The sequence below is a fragment of the Vigna unguiculata genome, chromosome 8 (assembly GCF_004118075.2).
Source record: "Vigna unguiculata cultivar IT97K-499-35 chromosome 8, ASM411807v1, whole genome shotgun sequence".
NCBI classification, from domain to species: Eukaryota; Viridiplantae; Streptophyta; class Magnoliopsida; order Fabales; family Fabaceae; genus Vigna; species Vigna unguiculata.
Genome location: NC_040286.1, coordinates 18,052,318 through 18,073,491, shown reverse-complemented (window position 1 = coordinate 18,073,491; position 21,174 = coordinate 18,052,318). Strand labels below are relative to the sequence as shown.

The window sequence follows — 21,174 nt, the reverse complement described above, 5'->3', positions numbered from 1 at the left end:
TTATTTTATCTAATCTGACTCATACCCACAACTCACATGTTAAAAATCTATTTTGACATCTTTATATTTAAATGTATAGATTAACTTTTGATATTATTATTAAGAAAGAATTTTAAATATAAAACTAGAAGTTAAAGTGAGACTATGTGAAATGAATTTCCCAGTTTCTTCCATTATAGTAAAATAGAATTTTCCTACGCCTTTTATAAAAGAATAATAATTAATTATTGTTTTCTAAAATAAATGTTTCTAAAATTCAATAATCTGTTAATAAATATTCCAATCTTCGTACTTTTCAAACATGCAAAAGATTGGAGACTTCTTTAAATAAATATTTAAACAATATTTATTTAGTTTCCAAAACTCATACCTCCTTAACTCACATCACACAACACAAAACCACAGTTTCTCAAGTGCTCTCTTCTTCCTTTCTTCTTTCGAAGGTAAATAACCTCACTACCGCACTTCTCCCCGTTTTCCCCAAAACTGCATCTCAACCCTTCATCTACTCTGTTTCCGTTCTCTTTTTGATGCGTTTCAGTTCTCACTCATCCATTGAATTATATCTATTTAAATCCCTCCGTTAACGGTGATGGATGTTCCCAATTTCGCTTGAATTTCGATATGTTCCACAATTTTTAATCATCGATGATGCATTGGTACACGGTTTATTGAATATGTAAGAGTGACATGTCGGTTCTTCCTTGAACGAGATTGTTTTATTATTATTGTTATTATTATTATTATTATTATTGTTATTATTATTATTATTATTATTATTATTATTATTATTATTATTATTATTATTTAATCATTGTTGGATGGGGTTGTTCAATTTCGGGATGAACACTTCATTCTGGGTTTAAGAAATGAACCAAAATTTTGGGATCAAAAGTTTACTTTGGGTTTAAGAAATGACCGTCTTCTTGCAGGAGAGATATTTTTGACAACAAGTTAAATTTCGATGGTACTTTTGAAAATTTTCCGGGAAGAAGAACTTGCATAGCAGTGGCAGTAGCTGAAAAGATCATACATTAAAATTTCCAATTACACTGTGATTTTCTTCTTGTTTTTCTCAATATATCCAATTTATTTTTAATATATCCAATTTATTGTTAGGACGAACATTATATGCTCTAGGACATTGACTTCTAATTTCTAACTATTTGGATATTTAATACTGGAAATACCAATTTCAATAAATTTGAGCTATGGAGTATTTTATTTAGATGTTAAATGATATCAAAGTTGTTTTGTTCTATATGTTTATTAGTTATTTGTTCTATTTGCATAGCAGTGGCAGTAGCTGAAAAGATCATACATTAAAATTTCCAATTACACTGTGATTTTCTTCTTGTTTTTCTCAGTATATCCAATTTACTGTTAGGACGAACATTATATGCTCTAGGACATTGACTTCTAATTTCTAACTATTTGGATATTTAATACTGGAAATACTAATTTCAATAAATTTGAGCTATTGGGTATTTTATTTAGATGTTAAATGATATCAAAGTTGTTTTGTTCTATATGTTTATTAGTTATTTGTTCTATTTGCATAGCAGTGGCAGTAGCTGAAAAGATCATACATTAAAATTTCCAATTACACTGTGATTTTCTTCTTGTTTTTCTCAATATATCCAATTTACTGTAGGACGAACATTATATGCTCTAGGACATTGACTTCTAATTTCTAACTATTTGGATATTTAATACTGGAAATACTAATTTCAATAAATTTGAGCTATGGGGTATTTTATTTAGATGTTAAATGATATCAAAGTTGTTTTGTTCTATATGTTTACTAGTTATTTGCATCGCACTGCTCTACATGCTCTTTCTGTATTCTACACGAATATTTCATTCAACAATCAAGTTGTCCTAACTTTATTTGTTAAAATGCTTAAGGGGAAATTTTACTCTGTTTTCTTTTGTTTAACTCTCTTGGTTCTTGATTTGCTTGATTATGTGTTGTAGCTTGCCTGCGAGAATGGGGTGGGGAGATATTTACAGAAGACGGATTAGGGTATTTACAATGGCAATAGTAATTTACGTAGATTATAAGGTGAGTTTTGTTGATTACGCCAGTTGTTGTATTTTAAATAAGTAGGTCTATTGAACTTTTGCTCTCTTCAATGGATCTCCATAGGGTGTACAACAACGTGACAAATGGACTAGCAAATCTAGACAAGCTGCATTGTGGGAGAAGGCTCACGAGCGTAATGCTAAGCGTGTTCTAAAACTGATAATAGAGATGGAAGGCTTATGGGTTAAACTTGGGCAATATATGTCAACTCGCGCAGATGTGCTTCCTGCTGCTTATATACGTCTTTTGAAGCAGTTACAAGACTCTCTTCCTCCTAGACCCTTGGAAGAGGTTTTTCTTCAAATATTTTATTTAAAAATTGTTTTAGTTTATGCTATGGAGGAAAAAAATGCATTTAGGAAAACATATACATTCTGTGATTTTAATAAAAATATCCTGCATATTTTGAGCATTGGAGATGACATTATTCATTAAGTGGGTATTATAAGAATTGAATTTTTTGTACTTTTGTTGGCTGTGAAATTATCACTTTGCTGTTGAAAATGAAACTTAGTTGGGCGTAGACAATCTTTGAACAAGAATAAGGGCCTCATTTGCTAACCTACTTGAGAATTTCAGTTTATTTCTTGAGTCACTACTGCTTCTAGACTTCTGAATTTAGTTTATATATGCAAGGTCTATGGCACCATACAGAAAGAGTTGGGGAAATCAATGGATGAGTTATTTGCTGATTTTGTCAACGAACCTTTGGCAACAGCATCAGTAAGATTTTAAGGATATTTTTTCTTCTAGAGGATGATTATATAACAGATAAAAAATATTTTTAAGTTCACTGTTTTCCTTAATTTAGTTGAGTGAATTGTATCCGTGTGACACATTTATGCAGATAGCACAAGTGCACCGAGCGACTCTGCTCAACGGACAGGAAGTGGTAGTTAAAGTTCAACATGATGGTATCAAGACAGTTATACTGGAGGTTTGTTTCTTATTCTTTGAATATATAGATAAAGAGGTCAAATGGAGCCTTTCAAAAGATTTTTGTGCCTACATTTTTCTTTTCAGGACTTAAAAAATGCAAAGTCAATTGTTGATTGGATTGCATGGGCTGAGCCACAATATAACTTTAACCCTATGATTGATGAATGGTGCAAAGAAGCTCCTAAGGAACTTGACTTCAATCATGAAGCTGGTATTTTCAGATCTTTTCCAAAGTTTGAATTTGAAGCTGTAGATCTAAATTTATGCTTGAGAATATCTTTGGTCTATTTTGTCTCGGGGTTTAGCACAAACTTTCTTAAGGGCATTATTTGGCCAATATGTTTAGAAATTTATGATTTATAGTCATTGATGGCTAATGACAAAGTATTATATTTTGAAACCCCCCTTTATTGTGGTATTTCCTACCAGAATTAGTTATGGTTAGTTTAGGAAATTTCTTAATTGCAGTCTCAAAGGTGGTACTTGGTTTCACGAGGATTAGAGATATGCTTGGGGTCATAACCCATTATGTTTTTCGTTATAATTTCATAAAGGATTTTTGGGGTCTCCAATATTTTTCGATATCGATAACAATGATATGTTATGACCCCTAAAGACGGCCTTTCTCTATCACACATTCCACTCTCATTATTTCCTTACCTAACAGATACAAATATCCTAATTTCTCGGTGGTAATTAAAATAAAATATCCTTAGAATCCTTACATTCATTCTAATGGATTTAATTTCCTTTGTTTAATGTGATTGTTACTATTTATAATATAGAAATTAGGAGCTAATCTTATGTAATCAAGAATATAGTAATAATTATAGAAATAGGGAGGTTGATGATATCAAATCTTCTCTATTTATTGTATTGATTTCTTTTTCTGAATATAAATAAAGCACCCTTGTTTGAGAAATACACAGTTTTAGCCCAATGTTTCTGTCTTCCTTAGAGTTTTTTTAACAATTACAAATAGAGGAGCTCAAAATGTAATGAGGTTGATTGAAATTAATAATATATTTTTTTTCCCTCATTATTCAAGTGTATTCTTAGGTGCGCTCCTACTCCACTTTAGTTGTGTCTTCTTTTTGGTCTACCTTAATTGTAGCGTCAATGGTAGTGTTTAGTCTTGCATTGAATTGAGATGTGATTTAAATGACCTATCAAGCTCAGGCAATTTTCACCTTAGAAATCGATTTGGTGTGACTGAGTTTGGTCCTTGGTCCAAGTTCTCAGAGAAAATCATGTATTTTTTTTTTATATTTATCAATTGTACAACACAACTTCTGCTTACATTTTTATACTTTTAGAGCAGAACCTTGGAACCTATAAGATGCCTACTGTTATAGTTATAACTGTCATTGAGATATTTGTCCTACAACAAATTAATATAATTAAAGACAAGAGAGGACTGGCAAAAACCGATATGGCCCAAGTTGGGCAAGGTCCTTTAGCTCAAATTCCAAGAGATTTGAAAACTAACTTATTGCGAGAGGGGGTGTCTTAATCTGGTGATTTTTGCATTCCCTTGTTTAGTCATCTCAGTAAGCAGGCTTTATTTGTTTACATTTCCCAAGCATCACTTAAAGTGTGTTTCTTACTAGCACATTTGTTTCTGTAGAAAACACTAGAACAGTGGCTACAAATCTTGGCTGCAGAAAGCAATATGATGGAATTATGAGTGCTAATAGAGTGGATGTTTTGATCCCAGATGTAATTCAGGTATATTCAATTTTTATCTGTAAAATGTTTGATTGAAATATTCAAAATGCAATGAAGATGTTAGAAATCAGGCATCATAGAGAATAGATGTACCCTGAATTAGACGTTTGCATATTTCTATTTGAGAATAGATGTACCCTGAATTTTACATATTTCCCTATAAGGTCCCTTTCTGAAGTAATTTTTGTTTGTTTTTTTACTTCATTATAGGTTGATTAGCTTATACGTTCCTATATCATGGTTAGTGCAAACTTCTAGTGGGTGGTTAAGTGTTGGTACCTTTAGTTTGCGAGGGGTTCAAAATGAAATGTTCTTCATGTTTATTCTTATGCTTTTATCTTTTTTCCATAAGTTTTCCTATTTTTAAAACCTGGTTGCTTGGAATGATAGTCTACAGAAAAAGTCCTTGTTTTGGAATACATGGATGGCATTCGGTTGAATGATCTAGAATCACTAGAAGCTTTTGGAGTAAATAAACAAAAGATTGTCGAGGAGATTACTCGTGCCTATGCCCACCAAATATATGTTGATGGGTTTTTCAATGGTGATCCGCATCCAGGTACTCTCTCTCTCTCCCTCTATGTTTGTGCTCCATGTGCTGGTGCAAATGATGTACACATGTATGGTATTTTAATTTTTTTGTTGAAACTTTACGAGAACATTCTGTACACTTATAATTTTTCCATTTGATAGTGAATTTTTTCGTTCTACTACAGGAAATTTTCTTGTGAGCAAAGAATCTCCTCATCGTCCCATTTTACTTGACTTTGGGCTTACGAAGAGACTATCAAGCACCATTAAGCAAGCACTTGCAAAGATGTTTTTGGCCTCTGCAGAGGTTGGTTCACACTTTAGTGCTGTTCATGTGTATAATACTAATATCATATATAGTCTGTCTAGTGGTTATAACTTCCATTTTCTGGTGAAGGTGGACTTCCTTGGATCCTAGCTTACTCTTTCCCATCTCACCCCATTTTTTATTGTAAAGTTACTTGAGCTGCTAGCCGATCCCATCTTTGGTTTTAGAGGGGAGTGCGATAAATCAAGCCAAAGTTTAGATGAATGTGTCTTGTTGAAGATTTTTTGTGGTTTAATTCAGTTATATTGTATTAAGTGATAATGATTTCAGATAAGCTTAATTGGTTTTAATCTGTTATAATTAGTTGTAATTCTCAAGTTAAGGAATAATGTTATATTTTATTTGATGAGATACATACATCATATTTATGTATACAGGAGCCCAGTGACAATTTAAGGAAATAGGGAAAACTTATTCTAGGGGACAAGTTCCTGTGATTATGGGAATTCTTCTACATATACGTCCTAGAATTAATAGTAAGGTAGTATAACGATGTAGAATAAAACTTTTGAGAATGTGTTAGCAACAATCACAGTTTTTACAGTAATAGCTTCACAATTTTGGTTGATATATTTGACATGGTGTTAAGGCCACTCTTTCACAAATTGACTGCACTTTGATTTTCATGTCATTCATTTTCTGTATTTTTCCAATGATAATTTGAGGACAACAAAACGGAGGCTTTTAAATGGCAATGAGTTCGTTGCAACATGTTGGCTTCTAAAGGAACTATTAGAGGCACAAAGGCCATTTTCCCAACCTCACCTGAGTACCTAGCAAAACAAGCTAATTGATTGGGTATGGGTGGTTTTGTACTAGTGCACTCATGGCAAAAGGCTCACAATCATGTGTTTGTAAGATTCAGGAACAAAAGCTTTTAATGTCTAGTTCATCTTTACTTTAGTAACACTTTTTCTTTTCTTTTTTTTTTTTACATTTTTTATTACAGTTTTTATTGAATTGTTAGCATTTGTACAAGCTTCCCTTAACTGCTCCAGAAGATCTTTCTAAACAATGACTGAGTTCTAAACAATGACTGAGTATGCAAACCCTTTTGTTAAAGGGGGACCATGTGGCCCTTCTGTCTGCCTTTGCAGAAATGGGGCTTAAGTTGCGTCTGGACATACCAGAACAGGCAATGGAAGTAACAACCGTATTTTTTCGTTCGACAACACCCGCAAATGAATACCATGTAAGTGTGCCTTTAGCTCCTGATGTATACTGTGGTTTCTTCAGTTTTCTGAGATTTAGCTTCTCCCTAATTGTGGTGTATTCTTCCATTACTAAGAAAACAATGAAATCTCTAGCTGAACAAAGGGACAAAAATATGAAGGTTATACAGGAGAAAATGAACCTTGACAAAAAGGAAATGAAACGCTTTAATCCTGTGAGTTCAGATATAAACTTGCATTTTCCAATTGTTCCAAAATTATGTTACTGACTGTATTTTAGGTACAATGTAAATTGTTTTGAAAATATTTTGTCAGGTTGATGCATTTCCTGGTGATATTGTAATATTTGGAAGGGTTCTTAATCTTCTAAGAGGTCTGCTGTTTTCCACTGTGATACCATGGTAATGCTTATTTGCTCCCCACGTCTTATTTTACTTACCTGATGTGGATGTAGGTCTTTCATCCTCCATGAATGTTCGAATAGTATATATGGACATTATGAGGCCATTTGCGGAGTCAGTTTTGAGTGGGTGAGCCTTTTGAAATTTTTTCTGATTGGTATTTATTACATGCTTGTTTCATTTGTGGCTGAACTTTGGCACATTTGTCAGATACATTAGTAGAGGACCATCAGTAAATGACAAATGGATTTTTGATTCACCAGTTCATTCTGAAGTAGAATCCAAACTGAGGCAGCTTTTAATTGATTTGGGAAACAATGATAAAATACTTGGAATCCAGGTGCACGTTGTTATCCTTAATTGATTTTTAGAAATAATTTCTTTATTGATTCTAGTGGTAACAGCTGGCAAGTACAATTTAAATAAGAAAAACAGAGGGAGACTATCTGAAGCAGAGCATATTGGATTTTAGAGATGCTGAAAACTGTGTGTATGGACCACACAATAGAGTTCATTTTAATAGGCTGCTGGCAATAAATTCAAATAATTATACAATATTTTTCTACTATATACATCATATGATATGCCTATAAGTCATATTCTAATGACATATTCCTAAAATTATAAAGATCCTAATTAAATAAGTAAATAAATAAAAATATAAAAGATAGAAAAAAGAATCCTAAGATCATATAAGATACCCCAATATTTTCTAAAGATAATGTCTTAATTTATTTATGACAGGCAAATTCCTTAATCATATGTTGTTATAATTATAGAAAAAAAAAAGGAGATGATCCTATTAAAGGCCTTATTTATAAGGGAAATATTAAAATTTTGGGTATTTTGATGCTACATGAGCAAGGTCACTAAGCGAATGATGCTCCACTTCAGGGTACTATGTTCCTATTAGAAGTAATTGTGGAAAAGTAAGACAAAATGTTGTAGGAAGATAAGTGTAGAAGTAGAATTCAGGGAGGGCAAGGACATGAGTTCACATGGCTTAAACAACTCAAAATTTTTTTTTGAAGAAAGTTCCCAAATGCACCTTGTATGTAACAATCGGGCAACATTAAACAGTGTCTCTAATCCTGTCTTCTATGAAAGGACAAAAAGTATATAGGTGGATTGTCATTTTATCAGAGAAAACTATAGTCTAGAGATATCATCACTAGATTTATCAACTCTAATAAACAATTGACTAACATATTCACCAAGTCTCTAGGAGGATTGAGGATCAATTATATTTGTAACAAGCTGAGTACATATGACTAGGAGTGTTAAAATTGTAGAAATAAAGAGCTAATCCTATATAATAAATATTTAATTTAAATATGTTTTATTGAATTCCTAACATTCCAAGTGCTTTTATTTATACCCGTATTATATCTTTGTTATTGGAGGATATCAAATCTCTTCTATTTATTGAATTGATTCCTTTTTCTTATTATAAATAAAGCATCTATGTTGCCTTAGAAACACAGAATTTCAGATCAATTTTTCTCTTGTATCTAGAGTTTAACAGTAGGGAATTAGAATCCTATAAAATAGAAAAAAGATAAAGAGGAAGGCAAATCGCTTGACTCAAGATTAACTAAGAATTTCCTTAATTTTAGGATTTGATCTTCCTAGTTTATTTAGAACCATAAAATCCTAACGTTCTTAGTTTATCCACATGATTAAGGCTCCACTATAGTCCTTGAGAGTTTGAGATTGTAATTTTAATTGCGAGTTACTTTAGTCTTATACTTAGTAAAGCTTGCACTGGGATCTTTATAACTATAGCAATATCTAATAATTAGGATCAGAATTATTAGAACATATTTTATAAACATTTCATATCATGTATTTATTATCATCAGTTTATATGGAAGGAACTCTTTTGTGTAGTCCATACTGCAGGTAGCTTATCTGCACGAGATCAGAGACTGGAGTGTACTGAACTTTTTTGAAATCAATAATTAAAGAATATTTTAGGCTTCTAGATTTATGTTAGAATTGTAGAGAAAGAAACTAAGAAAATTGAAAATATGTTTTATTGAACTTAGAAGAATACAAAGGAACTCTTGATGTAGATAATTGAACAAAGGGATAAGATATGAGATCATATCTAACTAGATTACTGAATATGATCCAACTATATAACAAAACTAGAATTGGACGACTTCACAAGTTGAACTCTCTATACGGTACTATAGTGTATGAAAATAACGAGCAATTTTTGGGCTTCTAATCAGTAACTCAAGCTTTTGGGATAGTTTCTCTTGACTATGTATTAGAGTCTCTATGATCGTCTGATTAGGATTTCAATCCTTGTAGTTCCTGTTCTTCTAGAGAAACTTGAATTTCAGCATTTAGAGTGGGCTTGGACATTTTCCACCCTTCAAGCCCAAAGGATTCGTGTATGAGGGGGCATGTTTCATCTAACTAGTTAAGCTTTTATGATTGTTGCCATATTGAAAGAGATTTTATTTATTCTGGGCTTTCTCTTTTTCAGATGTACATATTGTGAGGATTATTTATACTCAGATTAGTATTTATTTTAGAAATAGAAGACATCTATTAGTTTCGGTCCCTATCGACTTTACCATTTTTTGTCTTTACTTTTTACAAATCTTTGTTTAGTCACTAACTATCACATCAAGAGCGACTAAAAGCTGATTATTTTGTACTTTTAAATAAGGGACTAAAACAAAGAAGAAGCCATATTTGTAAAGCACTGAATTTAGACTGTATCTGAGCCTTAGTGGTGTTGGCAGTTGGGACCACACGAAAATAATAGTTCTTCTACTTTCCAAAAGCATACATTGCTGCTTAAGAAATGTAATTACCATAATTATTTTCTCTGGTAAATTGCATTCTTATCAATTCCTTTGTAATAATCCTGCATATACATTCCCTTGGCTGAGAGCTTTTCACTCAAGCAATCTCATTCAATCATCCTTTTAAATTTTGTATACTAATTATATATTGATGAGTCCATGGTTAACAGAATCTTTGCATTCCCCTGTATTAGTATCTCGGTCTACTACTGTTGTTGAGCCAAATGTTCCATTTTGTTTTAAATATAATTGAGGGTTCACATTTTTTACTCTTATTGTTGGTGTTGTGCATATGATGTCAAGAGTCAAACAAATAGGTTATGTATTTTTCAATTGTTTTACTAAATTCTGAATAATCTGTTAAAGGTATGTGCATACAAAGATGAAGAGGTCATAATTGACACTGCTGCAGGAGTACTTGGTAAATATGATCCACGTCCAGTTAAGCCTGATAGCCTTTTTCCAGTGTTCTCTGTTACAAAGGGTATCACAGCAGGAATGGTACATTGGATGGTTGACAATGGGTATGTTGTAAAATTCTTTGACCATATAGTTTGTGTACCTCTTTTTGTTGCTATAATTTCTTGTTTGTTAAAATATAAAGTTTTAATTTCACATAGAAAAGGGACCGGGCTGTGCTGAATTACTTGTTGACAATAAAACTTACATTTGTCTAATGGTTCATGCCAAGATAGGTTTATCTTATTCGTAGTGTTACGCTGATATTTACCTTCAAATGATATCTCCCAACTAATATAATCTCAGAATTTAAAAAGAATACTTATTTCTTCTATATTACAATAATGAGGTCATTGGACCTATAAATGCATGAGCCTGCTATTTATTTTAGGAAATATAGAGAGCTAATTCTAAGGAAACAAATCCCTGTAATTATGAGACTGTTTTTAAATACATAATCCTAGTGTTAATAGTAAGATTGATGAGAGCCCCTAACTCCTACCAAAGATGAAGGAAGGAGTTCAAGGAAAATAAGCTTGATTAGGAGGGAGGGTTGCTAGTGGGACCTCCTTGTTGAGTATGTCACCTTCGAGAAGAATCTTAGAAATAAGGAGACCCTTGGAAGTGCAAAAGGAGAGCATCTTGGAGTGGGGGTCACCATGCCCACATGGAGGAGAGAGAATGCACCTTTATGATGATTTTGTAATTTGGAGAATATTTTGTCTCCTTCATCATTAGGATTTTCTAGAAGACACTTTTTGTATTTGCTAGGTAGTCCTTCTCCTTTTGCTAGATAGCCCTCCCCATCTTTATAGTTCTTCTAGGAGTCCCTTCCCATTGCTTATTTAAGAAGGTCTCCCCATCACTTGTAAAGAGTTGAATATTTTGAGTAGTAAAGTTATTATGTTCAACCATTTCTAGAGGGATTTGAGAGAGTTTCTTGAGTGTTCTTGAGCTCCCCTTACTCTCATCTTAAGCTATAAGGTTCAAGTGGCAGCACAACCACTCATCTTGGATGGCTTAGTACCCCCAATTGGCGTGACCACCTTTCTTCCCTTTCCCCTTCTTTTCTTTCCATCTTTTGTTCCATTTATTTTCATGTTTTTATGTTCTTTTTTTCCTTTATGCTTCCACCTATAATTGTTCTTTTCTAGTTGTATTGATTTCTTAGTTCCAATTGAATCTTCTACTCCCCTCTTTGAGCTCCTTTGAAGTGCACCTTCATATCTAGATAACCTTTTGGTTATCTTAATGTTCAGCGGGAATACCTATAACATTAAAGTCATATATATAAACAAGGGCTTGGAACAGTAAACTCACTCTTTACATTCCTCACGATTTATTGATTCACACACATCTGAGCATATGCTAATTTTTTATTCCAGAATTAATTCGGCCTTTATGCTGATGATTACAATGATCGCTTCACTAAGCTTTGATATTTGTATGATTACGCTTAAGATAAATCTTATAAGTGTAGAAATAAGGAATTGATCACGTTTGTCTCTTTCCTAGAGTTAAAAATATTTTTTTTTTCCATATTGTTTGACTGCCTTTTTGTATGCTTTAATTATTTAAGAAAGATTACCTATGCAATCTAGTTGTTGTATGTAATTACTCAGTTTTAAATACTATCAAAGTTCCTATGTTAGCGCCATTTCTGTTACTCAGGAATGATTTCTTTGATTTAATTAAGATTCGTGTTTGTAAATTGTTATCGAAAGTTTAAAATCATACTTCATACTTTATTTAACTTTGTAACGTCATGTACTCTCTCTGCTTTTAACTTGAAATAAGTGTCTGCTTGCTTATCTTACAGACAACTAAACCTTGAAGACAATGTAGCAAATATATGGCCTGGATTTGGATCAAATGGGAAGGATGTCATTAAGGTCTGATATTGAATTTTCTCCCTACTGAAGTTTTGTTATTTTTAATGATAATAATGAGAGATGAATGCTGAACTGAGAGAGATGCTGTAAAAAAAGTATTATCTAATTTTCTAATGAGAAAGGAATGCTGAAGTGAGAGAGATGCTGTAAAAAAAGTATTATCTAATTTTCTAATGAGAAAGGAATGCTGAAGTGAGAGAGATGCTGTAAAAAATGTATTATCTAAAAAATGTATTATCTTTGCATTTCCCTTAAGATTGAGCATAAAACTTATATGCACCAGCCTCATTACGTACAAACTTAGAAGGCCGGACTACCAATACAAATTATATGCTCCAACCGCAACACAAGTGAACATTGAATGCAGGACCCCCAAGAGACTTTAGTGAGAACGGAAATTCTAAATCCTCCTTCTTACTTTTATGGCAAGTTTTAAATGTATTTTCTATTTCTAAGACGAGAAATGCATTTACTTTTCATTTACTACGTTCTTTATATGATAGTAAGAGCATTTGTTGGAGGATAATATGACATCAGTCATATCATCCAGAGAGAGAAGTTAGAATTGCAGAAGAATTGATAAGCGGGAGAGTTAACTTCACTTGCATATGAAGAAGAAAAGGGAATTTAAGGGTTTCTAATAACCGGGTCAAAGGAGGATCAGGCCTGCAAATCTAGATCTGCTTCATATGAAAATTGCCACTACTCAACAGTTGATCTTCCAGACCTAGACCCATTTGCCACTTCTCAACTGCTTTGGACCGTGATACATGTTAGAGATATATGTTGAGTTTAAGAGCGGGGTTAAATTGAATTATGAAAGCTTAAAAAATGAATGACTAATTTTTATTGAATCTGAATGTATCCTAACAAGGGCAGCAATGGATACAGGCCATATATGATGACTAGAAGTTTTTCTTGAGATATGGGAAATCCAATTACAACCATTAACTATAGTATAGGAAAAGGGGAAACAACAAAAATAACTAATAGCTTGAACAGTAATAGGGAGGGAATCGAAAAAGTGGGGCTACTTTCAGGAAATTATCTGACAAAGAGATGCAAGATAAGATCAAGAAAGAATTATGTTTCAGACGTGATGAGAAGTTTGGGTCTAACCATGTTTGCAGAAACAATTACATGCTCCTTATAACTGAGGAAGACATAATTAGATATGACAATATCTATTAAATATAGAGAAAATATGGTTTGAGATTAATATCTCTTGTGTAGAAAATACACATACGGGCTGTATTTATAATAAAGAACATATGGGCGCCCAAAATACATAGAAAGAATAATAACAATAGAAACAGAAAATAAGATATTAAAGATATCTTAACACTCCCTCTTAAGTTGGTGCATACAAATAGTATGTACCAAGCTTGTTACAAATATAACTAATTCTCGGTTCCCGTAAAGATTTAGTGAAAATATTTGCTAACTGATCACTTGAGTTAACAAACTCAGTCTTGATGTCTCCAGACATAATCTTTTCTCGAATGAAATGACCGTCAATTTCAATGTGTTTAGTCCTCTCATGAAAGACAGGATTAGAACCGATATGAAGAGCAGCTTGATTGTCACATATAAGTGTCATTTGATTAACGTCTCCAAACTATAACTCTTTGAGCAATTGCTTAAGCCAAAAAATCTCACAAGTGGCTGAAGCCATGGCTCTATATTCTGTTTCTGCACTAGACCTTGCCACAACACTTTGTTTCTTGCTTTTCCAAGAGATTAAGTAACCTCCAATGGAGACACAATATCCAGATGTAGACCTTTTATCAGAAGGAGATTCTGTCCAATCAACATCTGAATAACAAACAACTTTTGTATGGTTTTTAGAACCATATAACAACCCTTTACCAGGAGATCCTTTAATATACTTCAATATACGAATGATTGCATTCCAATGATCTTCGCACGGAGAATTAAGAAATTGGCTTACCACACTGACTGCAAAGGAAATGTCGGGACGAGTAACTGTAAGATAATTCAATTTCCCAACTAATCTTCTATACTGTTCGGGATCTGACATAGACTTCCCCTGATTTGGTAGAAGTTTAGTATTGGGATCCATGAGTGTGTCAACAAATTTTGAATTCATCAACCTAGTTTCTTCCAAAATATCCAGTGCATACTTTCGTTGAGAAATAACAATACCATCTTTGTCGGACTATGCCACCTCAATACCCAAGAAATATCTGAGTTTTCTGAGATCTTTGGTCTGAAAATGATCACAAAGATGTTGTTTCATCTGAGAGATGCCATGGTTATCACTTCCGGTGTCATCAACATACACTATCAAGTAGACACATCTAACACTTGAGTGACGATAAAAAACTGAATGATCAGCCTCATACCGAGTCATACCAAATTGTTGAACAACATTGCTAAATTTTTCAAACAGGCCCTTGGAGACTGTTTTAGGCCATATAAAGATTTGCGAAGACGACATACCAACCCAGAAGACTCCCCCTGAGCAACAAACCCAGGAGGTTGCTCCATATAAATCTCTTCTTTCAAATCGCCATTGAGGAAAGCGTTTTTAACGTCCAATTGATAAAGAGGCCACTTTTGAAGAGCCGCCATGGCAATAAATAAACAAACAGAAGCCATCTTTGTCACTGGAGAAAAAGTATCACCATAATCCAACCCAAAGATTTGCGTGTAACCTTTGGCCACAAGACGTGCTTTGAGACGATCAATAGTACCATTAGGTCCAACTTTAATAGCAAAAACCTACCTATAACCAACAACAAATTTTCCATACGGTAATGGGACAAGCTCCCAAGTTCCACTATTATGAAGCGCACTCAAGTCATCGAGCATGGTCTGATGCCAACCAGGATGGGCTAATGCACCACGAACAGATTTTTTTCGAATGGTCACTTGGTGGAAAGGGAGATTTAGTTGTCGGACCTGGAGGAGACATAGTAGTTGGCACTTGAGGTGAGTCACTCGCTGGTTGTTGAGGACGATGGCGGTGACTATAAACTTGAAGAGGTGGTGGAACAGAAACTGACGGCATACAAGGCACACCTGGAATATCACAGATCATAAGAATATTGATAGGATTAGGAAAATCGACGGTATTAGATGGAGACTCAGTGGAATGAGAAGAACTTTTATAGTAAAATGAAGACTCATTGAAGGTGACATCTGCTGAAACAAAATAGCAGTTAAGAGAAGGAAAAAACACTTGTATCCTTTTTGGGATCGCGTAAACCCCAAAGCACACATTTGTGTGATCGAGAAAATATGGTTTGAGATTAATCTCCCTTGTGTAGAAAATACACATAGGGGCTTTATTTATAATAAAGAACATATGTGCTAAGCCCAAAATACATAGAAAGAATAATAATAATAGAAACAGAAAATAAGATATTAAAGATATCTTAACAATATCCAAACTTAATGATGTCCATAATCCCAATAGAAAAAGTCATAAAATTTACAATACTCCATTCTTAATATATCAACATTTTCTTGGATAAAATATTCAAATTTATATAATATTATAATATGAATTGTGATTATTAAACATGTAAGCACTTTAAAGTAAGTTAAAACATGTTTTATGGTCAATAGGTCCTGATATTTGAGTATTGTTAGAGATATCATTTAATTATGTTAAAGATATGATTTGATAGGGAAATGTATACTTTTCATTGTCAGATATTCATTCTTGCTTCTTATTATTGTATCTCTTCTTTATAATAAATAAGAATACAAATATTTGGACATCAACACACAAACTCATTATATTCCTTCTTGGTTCCTTTCTTCTGGTTTGAGAGCGGTACCATATACTCATTTTATCATTGATCCTTTCAAAACGGTATCCAGAGCAAGTAACTCTAATTTGTGCTTTCCCTGTGCGGACACTGCCCATAGGAGTAAATTTTCTAGAAACAGTATACACTTTTCAGTTTTCGATTTTTTTTTCTCTGCTGTCACAGCTCACCGCCTTCATTATATTCCTTCTTGGATACTTTTTTTTTCTGGTAACAGGGAATACCATCTCCCATAACCTATTTTATCACTAATCCTTTCAACTTATCTCAAGAGCCTAAAGTAAAAACTCATATTATGTGCCTTCCCCCAGGGACCACTGCCCATAGGAGTAAATTTTCAGAAACATTGTACAGTTTCGTTTGTTTGTTTTTTTTTTCTCTGCTATCATAGCTCCCCGCCCAATAAAATATTAGCTGGTAAAATAATTGTTAATAGTTATGGTCCATATATAAAACACCTGGTAAAATAACTGTCATCCACACGCTTTACAGCTCCTCTAAACTAACTTCTTTCAGTTACGCTTTTTTTTTTTTTTTTTTTCCTTCTGGCTTACTTTCTAAGGCTTGGTGCAATGCCTTTTACTGGCTCATCAGTTTTAATATTCTGTTTCAGGTTCATCATGTACTTAACCATACATCTGGTTTGCATAATGCCATGGGAGACATAACTCAAGAAAACCCTCTTCTAATGCTTGATTGGGATGAATGTTTAAATTGCATTAGTCAGTCAGTACCTGAGACTGAACCAGGCAAGGAGCAGTTTTATCATTATTTATCATTTGGCTGGTTGTGTGGTGGAATCATTGAGGTATGAGATGCTTTCCCTTTGCCTTCCCCTTGTCAATCGCAATTTTTAATTCATATATAATTCTTATTCCTGCTCAAAACATATTCTCCAGTTTTATGCTTCACTGTCTGAGCAATTAAGGTTAAAAGCAGAGGACGATATTAGACATGAAAAATATTTGTTTTTAAAAGAAAGTAATACAACTTTGTTTCTAAAATAGACTGTAAGAGCGTGATATTTTGTAATACTCTTGCCATGCTTGTAATGGTGGAATAAGCTATATGGTGATTGATTGGTGGGTATGAGTGTGGACATAGGAACTTACACGGGTTTTTTACACAAATGGTGTAATTTGACATCCAATTTTTGGAAATGGATAAATTTTCAAAAATTTATGTATGTGGGTAAGCCGTATTTGGAAGCACGATTTTAAAACAAAGAAATCATGCTTCCAAGCATAAATTCGAGTCAAATAATAAGAAACCATATTTCAAAACAAAATTTCTTTGATACCTAATTTTCTTAAAAATCTCTTTTATTGAAGTCCTGTTTCAAACATATTTCTATTTTATTTATTTATTTTTTCAAGGTATAGGCCTTATTTTTTTATTGTATGGAAATTGTGTTTCCATAAACTATTTCCTTTTTATAGTTTTGGGAACAATATTGTTTTCTATGTGAGACTCTTGCAGAATAAGATTGCTAGAAATTTGTTGGATGTATTGGATTGCTAGGACAACATGCAAGAACTGAACTCACAATTGAAAGTCAAATGAATTTTGTGACCCAAAAAAAGCGTTGTCACTTGTCATAGTTACGATAACTCATGATAAGCCTCCAAACTCCATGATTACAAGCGTAGTGCACTCTCACCTATGTGTTTGGTTATGTTATGAGATTTTTCATTGCACATGTTTAAATCAGATAAACTCCGAGTTCTATACATCTTTTACGTTGCAATTAACTAAAAACAAAAGCAGAAAAAGGACTTCACATATATGTTGCTATTAATTAAAAAAGCAGAAAAAATAAAGTCTATCAAAGCACGACTTCCATACACTACATGAAATAAAATAAATAAATCTCATGTACAGTTTACAAAAATAAAATACAAATTGGGGCTTAAAATACGGTTTCAGTGAAAAAGAAAGGAAAAAAAGTTCGCAAGGAAGATGTATTAATAAATCTCATGTACAGTTTAAAAATAAAATACAAATTGTGACTTAAAACACGATTTCAATGGAAATATATGGAACTCATGCTTTGATAGGGGACTTTCTTCTCTTTCTATTTTTTCTGCTTTTTTAATTTATACCAACACCAATAATGTGTATGGAGTTTCTTTTTATTTTTTATGCTTAATTTTTTAGTTAATAGTAACACATAACATGTATTTGGACAGAGAGCAGTGGTAAAATTTGGAGTTTACCAATTTTAAATATGTGCAATGAAAAGTCTCACATACCTTATCCCGAAAGAAGCCGCAAATAGTGTTGTATGTTCTCATCATGGACTTTGGAGGCTTATTATTAGGAGTTACCATAACTATAACAAGTGTCAACTCTATTTCTTTCGGCTCAGAATTCATGTGACTTTCACTTCTGGTTGCCTTTATTTGTTAAGTTCATGCTTCTTGTCCTTACAACCCAATTCAATCAAAAGTTTCTTAGTCTTATCCAACCATGAAAACAATAGTGTTCAATACTAAAAAAAAAAGGAAATCGTGCATGGAGGACAGTTTGCATAGAATAAAAAAATAATTCTTATACCTTTCACCAGATTTAAAATAAAATAAAAGTCCTATTTTAAATTACAACAACAAAAAACAAAAATAAATTAGGTAACAAATGAATTTTGTTTCGAAACTCAATTTCTAATTATTGGACCCAAATTCATACTTCCAAACACAACCTGTCCACATAAATCCTTTAAGGTTTACCCATTTTATTAAGTTCAAGGTGAAGTTACACCATTTGTTTAAAATAGCCACCTTACACGCGTATAGATTATGTGTTTATGCTTATGGCATGTCTCTCCAATTTGTTTGTTGGTGTAGAACATATTTGATGTTGCCTGTGTATATGAAATAGTTATTTTGGCATGGTTGCAGTAGGTTTAAGTTATTATTTTTTCACAATGTTGCTTAACCAGTTGGGTTTCTATCATGTTCTAATAATTTATTTGGATAAAAACAGCATGCATCTGGCAAGAAATTTCAGGAGATTCTTGAAGAAGCAATAATTCGCCCCCTTCATATTGAAGGGGAGCTATATGTAGGGATTCCACCAGGTAACTTTTGATGAGTAATATTTGTTATTTTATTTTGTTTTTGTGTAGCCCATAGTAGTTGGAGGTAACGAAATTCGGAACCTGTTTAGTACCAGATTTTTCTATCATTTTTTTATTTCTACAAATAATTACAAAATGTCACCTTGTTTTATTTTGTTTTCAAATATTTGTACAGTTAACATGGAAGCAACATGTTATTTTCATTGATTATGGTTTTCATTGTCATGTACAAATCTTTTAAATCATGAATCAATTTAAAAACAAAGTGGCTTTCAATTTTTGTGAAAATATATTTTTTTTCTTATCGAATGTCTCTAATAGTATTTCTCTTTTGATTTCTTTGTAAATTGTAACCATGGTTCATTGCTTACATTTTTAGGTGTGGAATCACGTCTTGCTGCCCTGACTGTAGATACAGATGATTTAAGCAAGCTATCAGCACTAAATAATCGTTCTGACCTTCCCTCCACCTTCCAACCTCAGCAAATTGCTCAAGTGGCAACCACTTTACCTGTTGTTTTCAATACACTGAATGCTCGCCGTGCAATCATACCAGCAGGCAATGGACATGTATCAGCCCGGGCACTTGCACGTTATTATGCAGCCCTAGCTGATGGTGGTAAGATACCACCACCTCATTCTTCTGCTTCTAAGCCATTACTTGGAAGCCATCCTCATATCCCCAAATTAAATTCTTCCCAGAAAGCCCCCAAAAAGCAAAAATGCATTGGACGGAAGCAAACAACTATGCCTACTGTTAGTACTAACAGAACTTATGAAAAAGTTTCAAGTTATGATGATTTAGAGGCTGATGAGGGCAGCAATATTAACAGAGAAAGTAGCAGTAGCGACGATACAAGTAGCAGCATAATTGGTAGTAATCTTAGAAACCATGTTGCTGGAAAAGTCTACCGGAATCCTAGGATTATTGATGAATTCTTGGGTACAGGAGACTACGAGAATTTAACTTTGCCAAATGGAGGTTTTGGCCTAGGATTTAAGAGGTTTACGTCTAAGGATGGATCATCAATTGCATTTGGTCACTCGGGAATGGGTGGGTCCACAGGTTTTTGTGATGTTACCAATAAGTTCTCTATTGCTGTGACACTGAACAAAATGTCCTTTGGAGGTGTCACCGGAAAAATTGTCCAACTCGTATGTTCAGAGTTAAATATTCCTGTTCCGGATGATTTCTTGAGATTTGCTGTTGAGCAAAGGGGAGAGGATGCGCAATTACAAATGGGAAGGCCTATGATTAATTGATGGTGAAAGGTTCATATAAACCCTTTTCACCACAATTTATTGTATAACTTTCTCTTTTACTTAACGCTTTGATGATAATATGTACCGTGAATCTTTTGGTCCTCTTTATTGGCACTTTGTAGCGACACATTCACGTGTATTCGCGAAGGTATAATTTTAATAAGATTACACTTAGATGCAGTTACGACTTCTGTTGTTTCTAATTAAATTTAAGATTTTACTTGAAGAATTTGTATTTTATTAAATATGTTGTATATTATGACAATAAAATTTTAAATATGATTCAATGTCCGTTTAAAGTGTTCACCGAGCACACAATTCCAACTGAACATGTAATTTCAACTGGTTGAGACACAAAAATCTCAAACCCTTCTTTCCCCTACGTGATGCAATTTCTTAATGTTGATAGATGGTGGAAGGTGAGGACGCACTAAGTCTGAATATACCTTGTAGACCATCTTATTAGATATGTGTATGAATGGTGGTGGTATAATCATGATCTTCTTTAGCTGTTGTAGAAAGATGTTCCCGAATCTTTCTTGTATGTCCTTCCGTGACACGTCAAAGTGCGGTGTGTTGGAGGTAACACCTTAGAACTTCAGGATTGAGGTCTAGATTTTCCCACTCTTGTTCATACCACGCTTGATCTCTTTGATGGTATCGTTTAAGCTAGCTTC

At 33.3% G+C, this 21,174-nt stretch overlaps 1 protein-coding gene across 3 annotated transcripts; it reads left to right on the top strand.

Annotated features, from left to right (window-relative positions):
• Positions 1–346: 346 nt before the first annotated feature.
• LOC114193848 lies at positions 347–20,684 on the top strand. 3 transcript variants are annotated; one of them, XM_028083798.1, is made up of 19 exons: positions 347–443; positions 1,978–2,065; positions 2,150–2,377; positions 2,723–2,809; positions 2,934–3,023; positions 3,110–3,236; positions 4,653–4,753; positions 5,144–5,312; positions 5,470–5,591; positions 6,676–6,804; positions 6,901–6,999; positions 7,100–7,157; positions 7,239–7,314; positions 7,396–7,525; positions 10,374–10,531; positions 12,286–12,358; positions 16,772–16,966; positions 19,141–19,234; positions 19,614–20,497. In XM_028083798.1, the coding sequence occupies exons 2-19, from the start codon at positions 1,991–1,993 to the stop codon at positions 20,495–20,497; spliced, it is 2,895 nt and encodes a 964-aa protein (XP_027939599.1). In that variant the 5' UTR covers positions 347–443; positions 1,978–1,990. The 3 variants fall into 3 exon arrangements, with proteins under 3 accessions (XP_027939599.1, XP_027939598.1, XP_027939600.1); XM_028083797.1 differs by lacking the exon at positions 347–443 and adding an exon at positions 452–679 and having other exon boundaries at positions 19,614–20,684; XM_028083799.1 differs by lacking the exon at positions 347–443 and adding an exon at positions 1,590–1,610.
• The last annotated feature ends 490 nt before the right edge of the window (positions 20,685–21,174 follow it).